This window comes from Tupaia chinensis, unplaced genomic scaffold, assembly GCF_000334495.1.
Source record: "Tupaia chinensis unplaced genomic scaffold, TupChi_1.0 Scaffold144450_1, whole genome shotgun sequence".
NCBI classification, from domain to species: Eukaryota; Metazoa; Chordata; class Mammalia; order Scandentia; family Tupaiidae; genus Tupaia; species Tupaia belangeri.
In genome coordinates, this window is record NW_006204309.1 from 248,994 (window position 1) to 264,899 (window position 15,906).

A 15,906-nucleotide genomic window follows, 5' to 3' on the forward strand; every position below is an offset into this window, starting at 1 on the left:
CGGGTGGCCCGCCCCCAAAATGAAAAACCCTCCAAAAAAAAAAAAAAAATTGTCACTGTTATTATTATTTAGTCATTTATTTTGCCATGCCAAGGAAAGAAGTGAATAGCTTTAATTAACTCGAGTTGACAATGTCACAGGTTTCTGAAATGATATTGCACATAATTACATATTGTTCCACAAACCACAGATCAAAACCAGTAACACGGTTTCATAGATATGTCCAACATATCACTTACATTTCAAGTACTAATTTGAAATGAGAATACCAAATTAAAAATCATAAAATTATGCCTCAGACAAGGGACTGATAACCAGAATACATAGGGAATTAAAGCAGTTTACAAAAAAAAAAAAAACCTAATTAAAAACTGGGCAGATAAGCTGAACAGACAACTCTCTAAGGAAGACATACAAATAGACAAAAAGCATATTTAAAAATGCTCAGCATCCCTTACCTTAAGGGAGATGCAAATTAAAATCACACTGAGATATCACCTAATCCCAGTCAGAAGGGCTAAGATTAAAAAAATAAAGAATGGTGGGACCAGCAGTTAGCGTAATGGCTATGTCGCTGGACTCCCATGTACTCGACCGCGGTTTAAGCCCCGGACCCGGTGGCTTAAAACTCATGCTGGGCGCGTGTGCGTGTGTGCCCAAGATCCTGAGAGGAGAATGGAGACGGGAATGCAGCATGGCCATCCCCCCGGGGGGGGGGTGATTTCTCACTTTCTGTCTCCCTGCCTCTATCCTTCTGGAGAACACATGCGCCCTATAGCAAAAACTGATGGGGAGGGGAAGTAGACTGTTTCAGGGGCCAGCAATGGTATAGCAGTTATGTCACTGGACTGACTCCCACAGTTCGAGATCCAGACCTACTGGCTTGAAATTCATGCCTGGCACATGTGCGTACTTGCCCAAGATTCTGGAAGGAAAAGGGACTGAGGCATGGCCATCCTCCCACCCCCAGAGGGTGATTTCTTACTTTCCCTCTCACTGTCTCTCTCTTTCTCCAGCAAGCACATGCACCTAAGGCAAAAATCCTCTTTTTTTAAAAAAAAAAAAAGTAAACAGTGTGCCATTAGGACCATCAGATGGTGTAGTGGTTACATCTCCCAAATGGCCAATCATGGTTCAAGTCCCAACCTGGAGGTTTGAAACTCATGCCAGGCACATTTGTATGCATGCCCAAAATTTCAAGAGGAGACTGGAGGGGAAGGGACTGAAGCATGGGCATCCCTCCTGGGGAGCAATTTCTCACTTTCTATCTCTCTGTCTGTCTGTCTGGTGAGCACACACACCCTATAGCAAACATCTCTCAAACAAACAAACAAAAAAAAAGTGTGCCACATATACACTATGGAATACTACTCGGCCATAAAAAATGAGCCCTTGGCATTTGATAGAAAGTGGACGAATATGGACAATATATTGCTAAGTGAATCAAGCCAGACCATGAAAGAGCAACACTGTATATCCCCACCTAATGTATACATAATGTCTACACTCTATGGCAGAAACAAAAAGATTGGAAGATACAAAAGTATGGAGAGAAACTTGATACTAGAGACAGTGTGGGAAGAAGATGGGAAATGAGGGAGGGTGAAAGGGAATTTTTCAGGAGAAAAAAATTAACAAAACATTTGAGGTACACAAAAATGGAAAATGAGGGAACCAGCAGTTAGCGTAATGGCTATGTCGCTGGACTCCCACATAGTTGACCGCGGTTCGCGTCCCGGACCCGGTGACTTAAAACTCACACTGGGCGCGTGTGCGTACGTTCCCAGGATCCCAAGAGGGGAATAGAGGAGAAGGGATTGTGGCGTGGCCATCCCCCCTGGGGGGTGATTTCTCGCTTTCTGTCTCTATGTCTCTCTCTGTCTGGCGAGTGCACATGCCCTATAGCGAAAAAACCTCTCAAAAAAAAATTTAAAAATGGAAAATGATCTGTTGATGAGAACATGAATGGTAATACCTTTGACTGGACTATATATTGTGTATTCATGCTGGGAAAATTCATTTTGTATGCTGTAATGATATGCAGTGATTGTAAGAAAATAATAAGAAAAGAAAAAGTCCTAAATCTGTCTTCATATCACATTTTTGTTAATTCTCTGTTTTAATTTGTTTTGAAACTTTCACTTTGGCTCTGCCTAGATGTATAACCACATCAAAAACCAACGTGAGACTAGGGTGTTAAAATTGGAATCCTAAAACTGCCATCATAGTGATACTGAAGTTTGGTTTACAATACATTTTTTGAAACTATTTTTTTAAGAGGTTTTGTTTTGTTTTGTTTTGTTTTGTTTTTTTCTAAAGGGTGCGTGCACTCGCCAAACAGACAGAGAGAGACAGAGAGCCAGAAAGCCAAAAATCACCCCGGGGGGATAGCCATGCTGCAATCCCTTCTCCATTCTCCTCTTGGGATCTTGGGCACGCACACATGTCCAGCGTAAGTTTAAAGCCACCGGGTCCAGGACACAAACCACAGTCGACTACATGGGAGTCCAGTGACATAAACATTACGTCAACTGCTGGTCCCCTGGAACTTTCATTTTAATTATGCCTTGATTTATCACCAAAATCCTGAAAAGAGAAAAAAAATGGAGGTGAAAGGATTGCAGCATTAGCACCCTTCATGGAGGGGTGTTTTCTTACTTTCCCTGTCTCTCCCTCTCTTCCTTTCTCTCCAGTGAGTGAATCCACCCTCTAGAAAATGTAAAAGCAAAAGCAAACAGAAAGAACCAGGCACAATAACAATTATCTAGAAGTAGAACTGTAACTAAGTACAGTCCTTATAGAAAACAGTATGGAGGCTTCTCAAAAACTAAAAATAGAACTGCTCTGTGATTCAACAAGCCTACTACTACTAGGCATTTAGCTGAAGAAAAGGAGATCAGGATGTGGGAGAGATACCTGCGTGCTGACGTTTACTACAGCGCTATGCACAAAAGCCCAGATATGCAATCATCCTAAGTGCCTACAGATGAATGCGTGAAGAAAATGTGGCGTATAGACACAATAGAATACTATTTGACAAGTTAAAGATTAAAATGTTGTCACTTGAGATAACATAGATGAACCTGAAAGACATTACAGTAAGGGAAATAAGCCAGGCACACAAAGAGAAAAATCGCTCTTCACTCATACATGGAAACTAAAAACATTGGCCTACAGACCTGCAGATGGTATGATGGTAATGCCTCTAGACTCCCACATGGCCAACTGCAGTTCAAGTCCCAGACCCAGCAGCTTGAAACTCACACCGGGCACATGTGAATGTGTGCCTAAGATCCCAAGAGGAGAATGGAGGGAAAGGGACTGCAGCATTGCCTTCCCTGCCCCCAGGAGTTGATTTCTCAATTTCTGTCTCTCCAGCAAGCATACACACCCTATAGCAAAAATCTCTAATAAATAAATAAATAGCCTCATAGAAGTATAGTAACTACAAGATGAAGGGAGAGGGATAGGAGGACAAGGAGAGGTTGGTTAATGGATATAAAATTACACTCAGATAAGAGAAATGGGTCCTGGTGTTCAGTATCACAACAGGGTAACTATGGTTGACAGTGGTTTGTTTCATGCATCAGGATGGCTAGAGTAAAGGATTTGGGGTGTTCTAACACAGGATAACAGTGGGTGTTTGGGATGATGGAACTGATGATTGCCCTGGTTGGAGCATTGCACTTTGTATTCACGTGCTACAAGACTGCACTATGCCCCATAAATACATGCAATGGCTATGGTCAATTAAAAACTATTTTTAAAAAGATTTTAAAACTAGGGAACAGCAGTTAACATAATGGCTATGTCGCTGGACTCCCACGTAGTCAACCACGGTTCAAGTCCCGGACCCAGTGGCTTAAACTCGTGCCGGGCGCGTGTGCGTACGTGCCTAAGATCCCGAGAGGAGAATGGAGGAGAAGGGATTGTGGTGTGACCATCCCCCCTGGGCAGTGCCTTCTCACTTTCTATCTCTCTGTCTCTCTCTGTCTGTCTGGCGAGCACACGTGCCCTATAGCAAAAACCTCTCCAAAAAAAAAAAGAGATTTAAAAACTAGATCCAGTAGGTGTATAGTGGTTAAGAAGCTAGATTCTCACATGGCTGATTGTGGTTTGAGTCTCAGATCTGCTGGCTTAAAAAAATCAAGCCAGGCACACATGTGTATGTGCTCAAAATCTGGGGAGGAGAATGAAGAAGAAGGGAGGAGAATAAAGGAGAAGGGACTCGCTCCTGGGGAGTGATTTCTCACTTGCCCTCTCACTACCTTTCTCCAGTGAATGCACACCCCTAATGGGGGGGGACCCTTTAAAATAAAGTTTCAATGATAGGACAAAATAAAATGAGGAAATAAATTAGCTTATGCCTGAGAGCATAAAATAGAATAAATTATTACAGACCCTCCCTGTATGTACACATGAACAACCACCCTGCAGATAGAGAGTCTGGGGGATTCCTACAACAGGTCGTCTGAACCTTAGAGGGGAAAGTAGATGACCCATTGAGGCACAGAACTTCTGATTTTATAATAAAATTATCTCTTTGATATCATTTCCCTCTATCCATGTGTCATTTAAATCAGTAATTTTTCAAAGGAAGGCAGCCTATAGGGAATTTTGGATATTTTTCAAATGAGCTTTTTCTTGTAACAATGGTTTAGGGGACCTATTGCCTCCAAGGTGGGTCAAAAGGCCTGTGCCATTGAATTTTTAATGACCCTTTGGACATTCGTGTGCATGAAAATATGCATAACCATTCTGGGTTCAGAAGCTAATCATGTCTTTTATAAGAATATAAAGTCTGGGCCAACCAGTAGTTAAGGCGGCTGGGTCCCACATAGCAGATTACATGGTTCTAGTCTTGGATCCAGCAGCTTGAAAAACACATCACGCACATGTGAGTGATGGAAGAGTTGATCTCAAAAGGGGAAATAGAGGAGAAAGGATTTAGGAGCCATGATGCCCCATGGAAGGCAGTTTGTCTCTTCTCCACTCCCCCATCTCTCCAGGGAACACAGTGCCCTGTAGCAAAAATCAAATATACATAAACACATGTGTGTGTGTGTGTGTGTGTGTGTACTCCCCCATCTCTCCAGGGAACACAATGCCCTGTAGCAAAAATCAAATATACATAAATACGTGTGTGTGTGTGTGTGTGTGTGTGCGTGCGTGCGTGTATAGATAGAGAGAGAGGCCTAGAAATATAATGACCAACTAGAGAGAAAGAGAGAGGCCTAGAAATATAATGACCAACTAAGCAGAAAAATACTTAACCAGAACCCAGATTGTGACTTTTTTCTAGTTTTTTTAAAAGAATTATTTTAATTAACTCTTTTTGTTTTGTTTTGGTTTGTTTTTAATTTGACCAGAGAGGTACAGAGTGAGAAAGAGAAAGAGAGACAGTGAGAAAGCAAGTTACTCAATCCAGGACTCAAACCACGGTCAGCCATGTGTTAGTCCAGCACCCCTAACCACCATGCTACCTGCCGGCCCCCAGATTGTGATAAAAAAAAATTTTTGCTATAGGGCGCGTGCGCTCACCAGACAGACAGAGAGAGACATAGAGACAGAAAGTGAGAAATCACCTCCCAGTGGGGATGGTCATGCCGCAATCCCTTCTCCTCCATTCAGGATCTTGGGCACGCATGCACACACACCCGGTGTGAGTTCTAAGCCACTGGGTCCGGGACGTGAACCGCGGTCAACTATGTGGGAGTCCAGTGACATAGCCATTACGCTAACTGCTGGTTCCCCCAGATTGTGATTTTTAAACACCATTTTCCAATTAAAGAAATAAAAAAAAGAAAAAAAAAAACCCACTCCCTTGAGAACAAGTTAATTCCATGTATAGGACATGAAGCATGTAAGATAAAACTAGAATAGATTGTCAGAGTCTACTATAGTTGTGTCAAAAAGATTTGGGAACTCTGGGCACCAGGCAGAAAGGCAGCAGTAAGGTAACTGGAGCCATGTGGAGAGGCCCTGCGTTCACATGCCAGGACCTCCCTGAGTACACAAGGTGCCTGCACATACATGTCCATGATCTGGGCCTACTGAGACAGGGAGTGGGCCACCGTTCGGAATGTCTCCCCCTCGCTCTTTCTCAGAAGTAATTATAAATAACCTTAAAAATTGTATTCAGGGGACCAGCAGTTAGCGTAGTGGCTATGTCGCTGGACTCCCATGTAGTCGACCACAGTTCGAGTCCTGGACCAGGTGGCTTAAACTCACACCAGGTGCGTGTGTGTTCATGATTGTGGCATGGCCATCCCCCCAGGCGGTGATTTCTCGCTTTCTGTCTCTCTGTCTGTCTCTGTCTTTCTGGTGAGCGCACATACCTTATAGTAAAAACCTCTCGCCCCTCAAAAAAAAGTAACAAAGAAAGAAAAGAAATAATTAAGAGTGGCTGCTAGAATCATGGAAAGATAGACAACCAGATTATGTGCCTTTTGGTGGAAGTACATTATGCCACTTATTAAGTATTTTTGCCAAAATATCAAGCCTGGGGACCAGCAGATGGTGTAATGGTTATGTTGCTGGACTCCCATGTAGTCGACTGCAGGTTGAGTGAATCCCAGACCCAGCAGCTTAAAACTCATGGCAGATATATGTGCACATGTGTCCAAAATCCCAAATGGAGAATGGAGAAAAGGGATTGCAGTGTGGCCATCCCCCAAGGAGGTGATTTTGCACTGTCTCTCTGTCTCTCTGTGTCTCTCCAGCTAGCACATATGCCCTACAGCAAAAACAAACAAACAAAACGCTCCTAAAAAAGTAAAAAAGGGATCAGTAGTTGGCGTAATGTCTATGTTGCTGGACTCCCACATAGTTGACATGGTTTGAGTCCCGGACTCAGTGGCTTAAACTCACGCCAGGCACGTGTGCGTGCGTGCCCAAGAGGAGGACTGTAGTGCAGCCATCCCTCCTGGGGGGTGATTTCTTGCTTTCTGTCTGTCTCTCTCTCTGTCTTTCTGGCAAGCACACACGCCCTATAGCAAAAACCCCTCCAAAAAAAAGGAAAAAAAATCAGGGCTAGCAGGTAGTGGGGTGGTTAACAGCGCTGGACTCCCACATAGCTGACTGTGGTTCAAGTCCCAGACCCCTAGTAGCTTGCTTTCTCACTTCCTCTCTCCCTCTCTCTCTCTCACACACGCACGCACGCACGCACGCACACACACTCTGTCACTCTCTGGTCAAATTTCAAGAAATAAATAAAGTTAAATAAAATAATTCTTCAAAAAAAAAAGCCTGAATCATGTCCAGATTCTAGATCTAAATAATAAATGATAACAAGTACAAGTGACAGAGAAAAATATGAAATGTCATCATGAAGGATACTAGAAAATCTAGACTTCAGAAAACTATAGTACAACCTAATTTCTGCAACAAATTAATTGAAAAAAATTAAAAAGACAAAGGGGAAAACTATAGATTACGAGACTGGTATCAATTTTCACCAATTTCAATGTGTTAACCTTATTTTGACCCTTAGTCAAATAAATACAATCACTAAATCTTAAAAGAAATGGAAAGTGTATATAAAGTGAGCAAGCTCAGTCACAGTGGTACAACAGAAAGGGTGGCACTGTGTAACAGGGGAAGCCCAGGTTCAGTTCCTGGCCCAGCCTCAACAGGCCCAGCATGACTGCATGCACTGTAGTCTTGGTTGACAGGGAGGCTGGAACAGGAGAAGTGGGACATGGTGAGATCATATCAAAAATACCTCTATGTCCCTGTCTCTCTCCTCCTTCTCTCTTCCTTCTCTTCCCTCTAGTGCTCTCACTGTATTCTCTCTGATTAAAAAATAATAATAATAGAAGAGACATCATTATGTGCTAAATTGTATCCCCTCAAATTTCATTGCTACAGTCCTAACCTCCAGTAATGTGACTGTCATTGGAGACTGAGTCTTTAAATACTTGACTGAATCCACATGAGGCCATTAGGGTGGGCTCTACTTTAACTAGTGTCCCTATGAGAAAGAGAAACGTAAGGGCCAGCAGGTGGTATGGTGGTTAAAGTGCTGGACTCCTACATGGCTGACCACGATTCCAGTCCTGGACCTGACAGTTTGCTTTCTCACTTTCCCTCTGTCTCTCCTTGGTGAGCACGCATGTCCTATAGCAAATTAGGTAATAATAATAGTAAAAATAAATAATTTTTTTAAGGAAAGGAAATATAGATAGATAAAAGAGATGCCAGGGACAAGCGCATCCAGAGGGATGATCATGAGATGAGGTAGCAGAAGGGAAAAGTCAAGAAGAGAAAATATAAATTTCTGATGTTTAAGTCATCCAGTCTGTGGTAATCTGTTATGGCGGCCCTAGCAAACTGATACCTATGCTAAAATGAAGACTCTGTCATGTCCACCATTCAGTTAGAATTAAAAAACACACATTGGGATCCAGAAAGGGAAAACACTGTGAATTCCAGCGCAATAGTGCTCAATGAAATAGACAAAAATCAAGTCTCCTGGTGAGCAAGTGATTTGAAAGTAAGTAATTTGAGAAAGCCCCAAAAGAAATTCTGAAATTCCTCCTTTCCCCACTTAGAAACATTGTCTTAGACTCTAAAATATACAAAAAAAAAAAAAAAAAAAAAAAAACATAAATGAAGACATGGCTAGGTCACTATTTCTTGCTGCTTAACTAATTTTATTCACACTTTTTTTTAAAAAAAGTTTGCTAAAGGGCACATGTACTCACCAGAGAGAAATGGAGATAGATAGAGACAAAATGTGAGAAATGAGTCCCCCTTCCAAGGGGGCTGGCCATGCCACAATTCTTTCTCCTCCATTCTTCTCTTGAGATTTTTGGGCATGCATACACCTGGGGCCAGTGTGTTTTTCAAGCCACCTAGTCCGGGACCCCAACCACGCCATCAGTCATGTGAGATCTAGTCACCATAACTTCCACACCACCTGTGGCCCCTAGTCACACTTTGATAGTGAGTTCCTGTAGTGAGTTGCACCAACTGAATATAAGAATATAAGCATGGGACCAGCAGTTAGTGTAGTGGCTATGTCGCTGAACTCCCATATAGTTGGCCGCAGTTCAAGTCCCAGACCCAGTGGCTTAAACTCACACTGAGCACATGTGCGTGTGTGCCCAAGATCCCGAGAGGAGAATGGAGGAGAAGGGATTGTGGCATGGCCATCCCCCCTGGGGGGGGGTTTCTCGCTTTCTGTCTCTTTTTCTCTTTCTGGTGAGCGCATGTGCCCTATAGCAAAAAACTCTCAAAAAAAAAAAAAAAGAATAGAAGCACTATCACTAGTGATCTGCAGTACATACAAGACTGGAACTATCAATAATTTTACCCACTGCCTTCCATTTACCTCCAAAATATTAGGCCAATTTACTCTCTTTCTTCTCACTTATAAATTCTCCGCCCTTAGAGATGGCTGTGCCATTTCAAGTTTCAGCTGCCCCCTATGTTCCCATCTACTTCATCTCTTAAATGTGTTTAAAGCATTGACAAATGGTTGTTTTTCATCCTAGAGACAGCTGGGTTTCAGGGAGAAGTTTCATTATCTCACTCTATTGTCCAAGACAAATGTGCTATTGTACTGCGTATGAAGTGTCATCTTTGAAGTCTATTAAGCATGTGCTGTGAGGTGAGCCATCTGGAAAACACAGTGTAGACTGGGAAATAATTATAAGGCAGTTTGTTGCTTTTTTTTCCAGGCCTGCCATGACTGCTTCTGAGTATGCTTGCAGTGGAAAGGATAGAGGCTCTGAAGCCACACGGGTTAGACCTTAACCTCCCACAATGATTAGCTGGTTTACAAGTTTACTCATCTTCCCTGATATTTTTGTATTGTCTGTAAAACTGAGATACTAATATATGTCAGATAACAGCTTCATAAGGGCTAAATAAAAGAATATTCATAAAGCACTTATAACAGAGTAGCAATGAGTGTGATTTCTCCTTTTTTAAAAAATATAGAGAATATTTCATAGTATTCTTTATAGAATGTTAGACAATTCAGTATCTGGAAACCAGATGGAACATGTTGGTTTTTCAAAGTTTATTGAGCTCCCATACGCTTTCCCTTTTATTTCAGGAGAGAAAAAAAAAAAAAAAAAAACTTTGGAAGATCAAGTTTGATGCTTCTAGAATTCCCAGTCTGAATCAGGTTAGGACCACCGAGACCTGCGGACTGGAGAAGCGCTGTCCGTGGTGCTAAAAACCGCAAACGCCCCTGGAAACCGTTTCTCCACCAAAAGTCTTCAGTCAATTTGATAAGTGACGCTCACGGATCTGCCCCGCTGAAGATTCCCAGTTTTTCTGTTCAGTAGCTTTGTCCCTAAATTGCTGCTCTTTATTTATGACCCCTTTAAAGAAAAAAAATAATTCTGTTCCAGTTGCTTTTCAATTCCAATTTTTAAGAAAGATTTGTGTTTATAGGGCAAATCACCCTCCCAGGGGACCGCCACGCCACAATCCTTTCTCCTCCATTCTCCTCTCAGGATCTTGGGCACACACGCACAGCACCCAGCATGAGTTTTAAGCCCCTGGGGATGGAACTTGAACCACAGTTGACTGCATGGAAGTCCAGCAAGGTAACGGTTATGCCATCGTCTGGTCCCCAACATTTTTTTAACTAGACACATTGGCCATGCTTATCACTTAAGAAAGTGGCTCAGAAATTAGCTCAGGTTGGGACCAGTAGGTGGCATGATGGTCAAGGTACTGGACACTCCCACATGGTCAACCACGGTTCGAGTCCCAGACCTGGTGGCTGCTTTCTCACGTGTTCTCTCTCTCTCTCTCTCTCCCCATCTCTCTCTCTCTCTCTCTCTCTCTCTCTCTGTGTGTGTGTGTGTGTGGTGGTCAAATTAAATGAATGCATAAATAAATAAATAATAACTCTAAAAAACGAAATTAGCTCAGATTGTCTTTTCCTATCCTTTTAGATGAATTTCAGAGAAATTCAAGATTCAAAACAAGAGCACAAGAAACAGCTCTTGGGACCAGCAGTTAGCATAATGGCTATGTCGCTGAACTCCCATGTAGTCGACTGTGGTTCGTGTCTGGACCTGGTGGCTTAAAACTCACGCCGGATGCGTGTGCATGCATGCCCAAGGTCCCTAGAAGAGAATGGAGGATAAGGGACTGCGTCATGGCCATCCCCCCTGGGGGGTGATTTCTCACTTTCTGTCTCTCTGTCTCTCTCTGTTTGCCTGGTGAGCACATGCACCATATAAACAAAAAAAGAACCTCTCCACACAAAAAAAAAAGAGAGAGAAAAAAAAGAAACAGTTCTTTCTGATGCATCCTTTAAAGACTCTTCAGTTAGCACCTTCTCTAAGAAACATTTCCTGTATTTCCACCCTGAAATAACTTCTCTTCTTTGTTACTTCCACGAACCATGTAGATATATATTAGTGTTATCATATTAAATTGAAACCATCTGAGGCCAACAGGTAGTTAAAGGTGCTAGACTCTCACATGGCCAACTGTGGTTTGAGTCCCAGACCTGATGGCTTGCTTTCTCACTTTCCCTCTCTCTCTCACTTTGTCCCTCTCTGGTCAAATTAAAATAAATAAAGTTAAATAAAATAATTCTTTAAAAAAATGAAACCACCTATCTGTTAGTTCTGAGTGCTACTAGACTTTCTTACAAGCTAGGACCCATATCTTCCTCAACAGTAGATCCTAGAATACATGGTTTTGTTTAACTTAACCTATTGGTACTTGACAGAAGGCCCAACAACACTGCTTAGAAGGCAACTTTCCTTGCTGCATTTGACCAACACTAGATTTCAGAGTATCTAGGCTCATCTGATAAACACAGTCTGGGTTGAGTCCATTTGCCATTTGACACCACATACACCAACATCGAACCTGTTTCCCCACTCCTGGGTGACAGGCAAAGAACCACCACACTCATTTCAAGGATCTGGCTTCCCACTGCCCAGTCTTCCTCCTCCTCCCATTTTATCTACACAACTATAATCCCCCAGACACTGGACACGGGGACAGGTTTCTGGGACTAACAAAACAGCTTATCCATGTGTTTCACCTGAATGTAGACTTCTGTTCCTCCTGCAACTCTAAGAATGGACTGAGGATCAGGAAAAATAAGGGATTTTGAGGGACCAGAAAGTGGCATAATGATTACATCACTGGACAACCACATAGTCAACTGCGGTTTGAGTCCCAAACCCGGTGGTTTAAAACTCATGCCAGGCGTGTATGCATGAATGCCTGAAATCCTGAGAAGAGATTGGAGGAGAAGGAATTATTATGGTGTGGCCATCCCCCCTGGGGGGAGGGGGGCAGGGTGGTTCTTCACTTTCTGTCTCTCTCTGTCTCTCTGGTGAATGCACACACCCAATAGCAAAAGTCTCTCAAAAGAAAGAAAGAAAAAGGAAAGAGAAAAGAGAAAAGAAAAGAGTAAAAGTGGAATTTCAAATAAATGTGAAAAGTAGAGGAACTAAGAAACTATAAAGTAAGAAGTGGAAGTGAAAAGGAAAAGAGAAAGAAATTAAGAAATTGTTAGTGTTGTCGCTGCCTCTCTGGTTCAGGTGAGTTTCTGCCCTGTTGAGGATCAGTCAGTAGATGGTCAACTCTCTCACTTTCCTAGGCCCCACTTTGGGGGGAGGGGAGCAGAGCCAAGCTCTGCTGGAAGAAACCTTTTGTGGGGTCTCTCATTTTTGATTAAGCAAGCAGTTGGGAAAACCACTTCTTCTCTGTCAGCATTCTAAACCCAAATGACTTTGTAAACAAGAGCTGGTCAGTGTCAGGGGAGGCCCACTATCAGAGCTTCAGGCAACAGTGACAAAATTTGAGGTTCTCTTATTTCAATGTGACACCAGCTATATCTTAAAAACTCTTTTAAAGCAATAAATATGTTAATACAAGCTCACCTTGGAATATTAGAAAGAAAGTGCTTGGCCTTTAAATCTTTAGAAGAGTTAATGACAGGTTCAGCCTGTTTAATGACAGGCCCAGCACCACACCCATGTTTTATTAAGCTTCATTATTACTGCATTAATGTCCTTTTATTACTCATGATAAATTAAAAGCAAATACTGCTGAGGTGGGTTTAAATCGGTAAGAGGTCAAAGATATGCAAATATCATGAAACTGGGATTTCGAATTTTTTAAATCTTTAGGTGTGTACATATGCCGGCTATCACTCTGTCTCAAGCTACAGTTTGGGTCCTTCTTGTTTGTTTTAGGATTGTATCCATAATTTAAAGATAAAAAAATAATTAAAAGGCACATGCAAAACAGCACTCTCGGGACTTTGCACCATTTTTCTGGTTGACTAATTCAAATAGGTTCATCCACAAGAAAATTGCTAAGGCTGATGCTAGGTGTGCAACTTTGAAGTTGAACTAGATGAATTTAACCTGCATGATAGATGCAGAGGTCACTTTCACACATCTTACCAGAGCCCAAGGTATTTTCAACGCCTTTCTCTCCGCCACTTCATTACACAGGGGCGGCTAAGGTCTCTCTAGCGAAACCGGCTGGTCGAGAGCTGAAGGAGGCAAAACTCTGTGCTCCAACGGCTGGGATTAGGAGCTGAGTGCAGTGGGCGAACACTTCCAAAAAGCTAGCCTCGCTTTTTCCGCGCGCCCGAGGAGTAGCACACAGCTGGCGTTCCAAGCGGCTTCTTAGCCAAGTCCCGGGTGCAGGCGTTCCAGCACCTTCTGGGCAGACTTCCCCCGCCCCTACCCTTCCTCTGTGACGTCACAGGCCGTGGGCCTGGCCTCGTAGCGAACATTGTTGGACGCGGCCGGGCTGGACTGACCCGCAAGGGGCGGACCTTTAGGGGGTGGGGAAAGCGGGCTTCGCAGCCCAGCTGGAAACAGGGTTCATTCCCAGCTGGCTCCCGACTGAGCCAGAAGGAGGCCGGGCGGCGTGGACGCTGCGCCGTGCCCGCACCTTGCGGCCAGAGCCTGTCTGCGCTCAGCTGCAGCCGCGCTGGGGGCTTTTTCCCAAGAGGGAGCCGGACGCGTCCTCTGCTGCTCAGGAGCCGGGACAAGCCTAGAGCCAGCCTTCCGGCCACAGCACTGGTCCCCGAGCCGCACAAGTACGGCGAGAGTGCCCTGGAACTGAGCTGAGCTCTTCTGGGAAGGGGAAAGTGCACCGGGACGCGGTTGGGCAAGAGGGAGTGTCGCCAAGCTCGCCGCCAGTGGTGCATTGTCCGGGCCGCCCAGTGTCTGGGGCTGCGGAATGCGTGAGGAGGACAAGAGCATGCTGGGCGGTGGCGGCAGCGATGCGGGCCTGGCTAGCGCCGCGGCGCGAGGGCAAGTGGAGAAGGTGCGGCAGCTCCTGGAAGTCGGCGCAGATCCCAACGGAGTCAACCGCTTCGGGAGGCGCCCGATCCAGGTAGCTGGGGCCCCGGGGCCTCGCCGGCAGGGGGCGCGCGAGTGCGGGGCGCGGCCTCGGCGGGGGAGGGCAGGGACCGAGATCGCCGACTGAGACCTGGACCGCTGTCACTCCTGTGGGAGCGGTAGAGTCCAGGCGTTAAGACTGGTATTTGTCCAGAAAAAAAAAAAAAAAAAAAAAAAAAAAAAAAAAAAAAAAAAAAAAAAACTCTCACAAAAAAAAAAGGGGTTGAAAAAAACACATCGCTTCGGTTTGGTTTTCTTTTTAAAGGTGGGGAAATGCCAAAATGTGTTCAGCCATCTCATGATCAGACAAGCGAAGGATCTATCCAATGCGGAGCAAAGGGGGAAAGGAGGGCGTTTTGGGAGAGGAGGGTTAGTGTTGTCTGTCTACTCTCACATTACAAGTTATGTAATCTAGAATTCTCTGAAATCAGAGTCCATGAAAAAAATTCACTGTGATCTTTTCAGCTGCTATAGGAAATCTTGTGTGCTCTTTTCTTCGTAGAAGTAAATTGCACTCGAAAGAGTGAGGAGCGTTCCTCAATCACACTACTTGTATTGCAGCGTTTTTTGAGTAATGATTTTTTTAACGCTTCTATATTTTTACCGTTGAACTTATCATTTATGTTTGATATACCAAAGTATTCCTGCAGCAACTGTTAGGTCCTTTTTGAATGGCAGAAGTCTCTTCATTGTTAAAAGACACTTATCCAATGTTTAGATACTACTCATGCTTTGAGTTGTACGGATTTTTTAAAATTCCTTTGAACGCTAACATGATGGTGATTCGTTCTGTACTGTTGACTATTATAGTCATATTTAGTATTCTGCTCACCACCAGCCATCCTCCAGAACTAGCCCAATAGGAAGCAACCTTGTCAACAGTGTATGTTTTTAAGAAAATAAGTTTTTATTCCTTTCAAATTCTTAGAAAAGTGGTAGAACACATAAGATATTTTAAAGCAGTAAAAATACTGTTAAATGTTGCCTAAAGATAATTATTAAAGCAGCAAAATATTATTACGTGATTCTTAAAGACTTAAAACTCATGATTCCTAAAAACTTAAAATAAATTTTCTTACTTAGAATTTAATCCACCGTTTTCTGAGATATTAAGAGACACTGCTTCCCCTTTTGTCTATATGTAAAATTTCATTTGTGTTATTAGTGAAAATGATCAGTTTAATTATAGTGGTTTTAGAGGAAGAAATGTGAATGTTTCTAATAGTCGTGAAACAAAAAGCACTACAGGTATACTAGCTTACAATTACACCATACATTTTAGACCACATACACTCACAAAAATAAAAAAGCTTTGTTTTAGACATTTAGTTGCCAAAAAGTGTTTTATTGTTAACTTAAAAATATGAAAGCAAATATTTGCATAGGGTACACATACACAAATGGCTGCTGTATAGGATTCCTCTTCCAAAATGTTTTTCTCTGAGTTATGTAGCATTCTGATTTGACTACTAACATACAAGCTCTTTTAATATAGCAAAATATTTACTATTTAACATTATAAAATCTTGTCAATTACCAATCTGATATATATATA

At 42.9% G+C, this 15,906-nt stretch overlaps 1 protein-coding gene and 1 long non-coding RNA gene across 2 annotated transcripts in view; one reads left to right on the forward strand and one right to left on the reverse strand.

The window, feature by feature from the left end:
* Positions 1-13,665, reverse strand: part of LOC102500032 (uncharacterized) — a 34,244-nt gene extending 20,579 nt beyond the window's left edge. The window contains exon 1 of the long non-coding RNA XR_337161.2: positions 13,401-13,665. This is a non-coding gene — a long non-coding RNA (uncharacterized LOC102500032). The remainder of the gene's footprint in view (positions 1-13,400) is intronic.
* An 88-nt stretch (positions 13,666-13,753) lies between these two features.
* The window catches only part of CDKN2B (cyclin dependent kinase inhibitor 2B), a 9,707-nt gene continuing 7,554 nt past the window's right edge, over positions 13,754-15,906 (forward strand). The window contains exon 1 of the mRNA XM_006167018.3: positions 13,754-14,346. Coding sequence (XP_006167080.1) covers positions 14,191-14,346 — 156 coding nt within the window. The 5' untranslated portion in view covers positions 13,754-14,190. The remainder of the gene's footprint in view (positions 14,347-15,906) is intronic.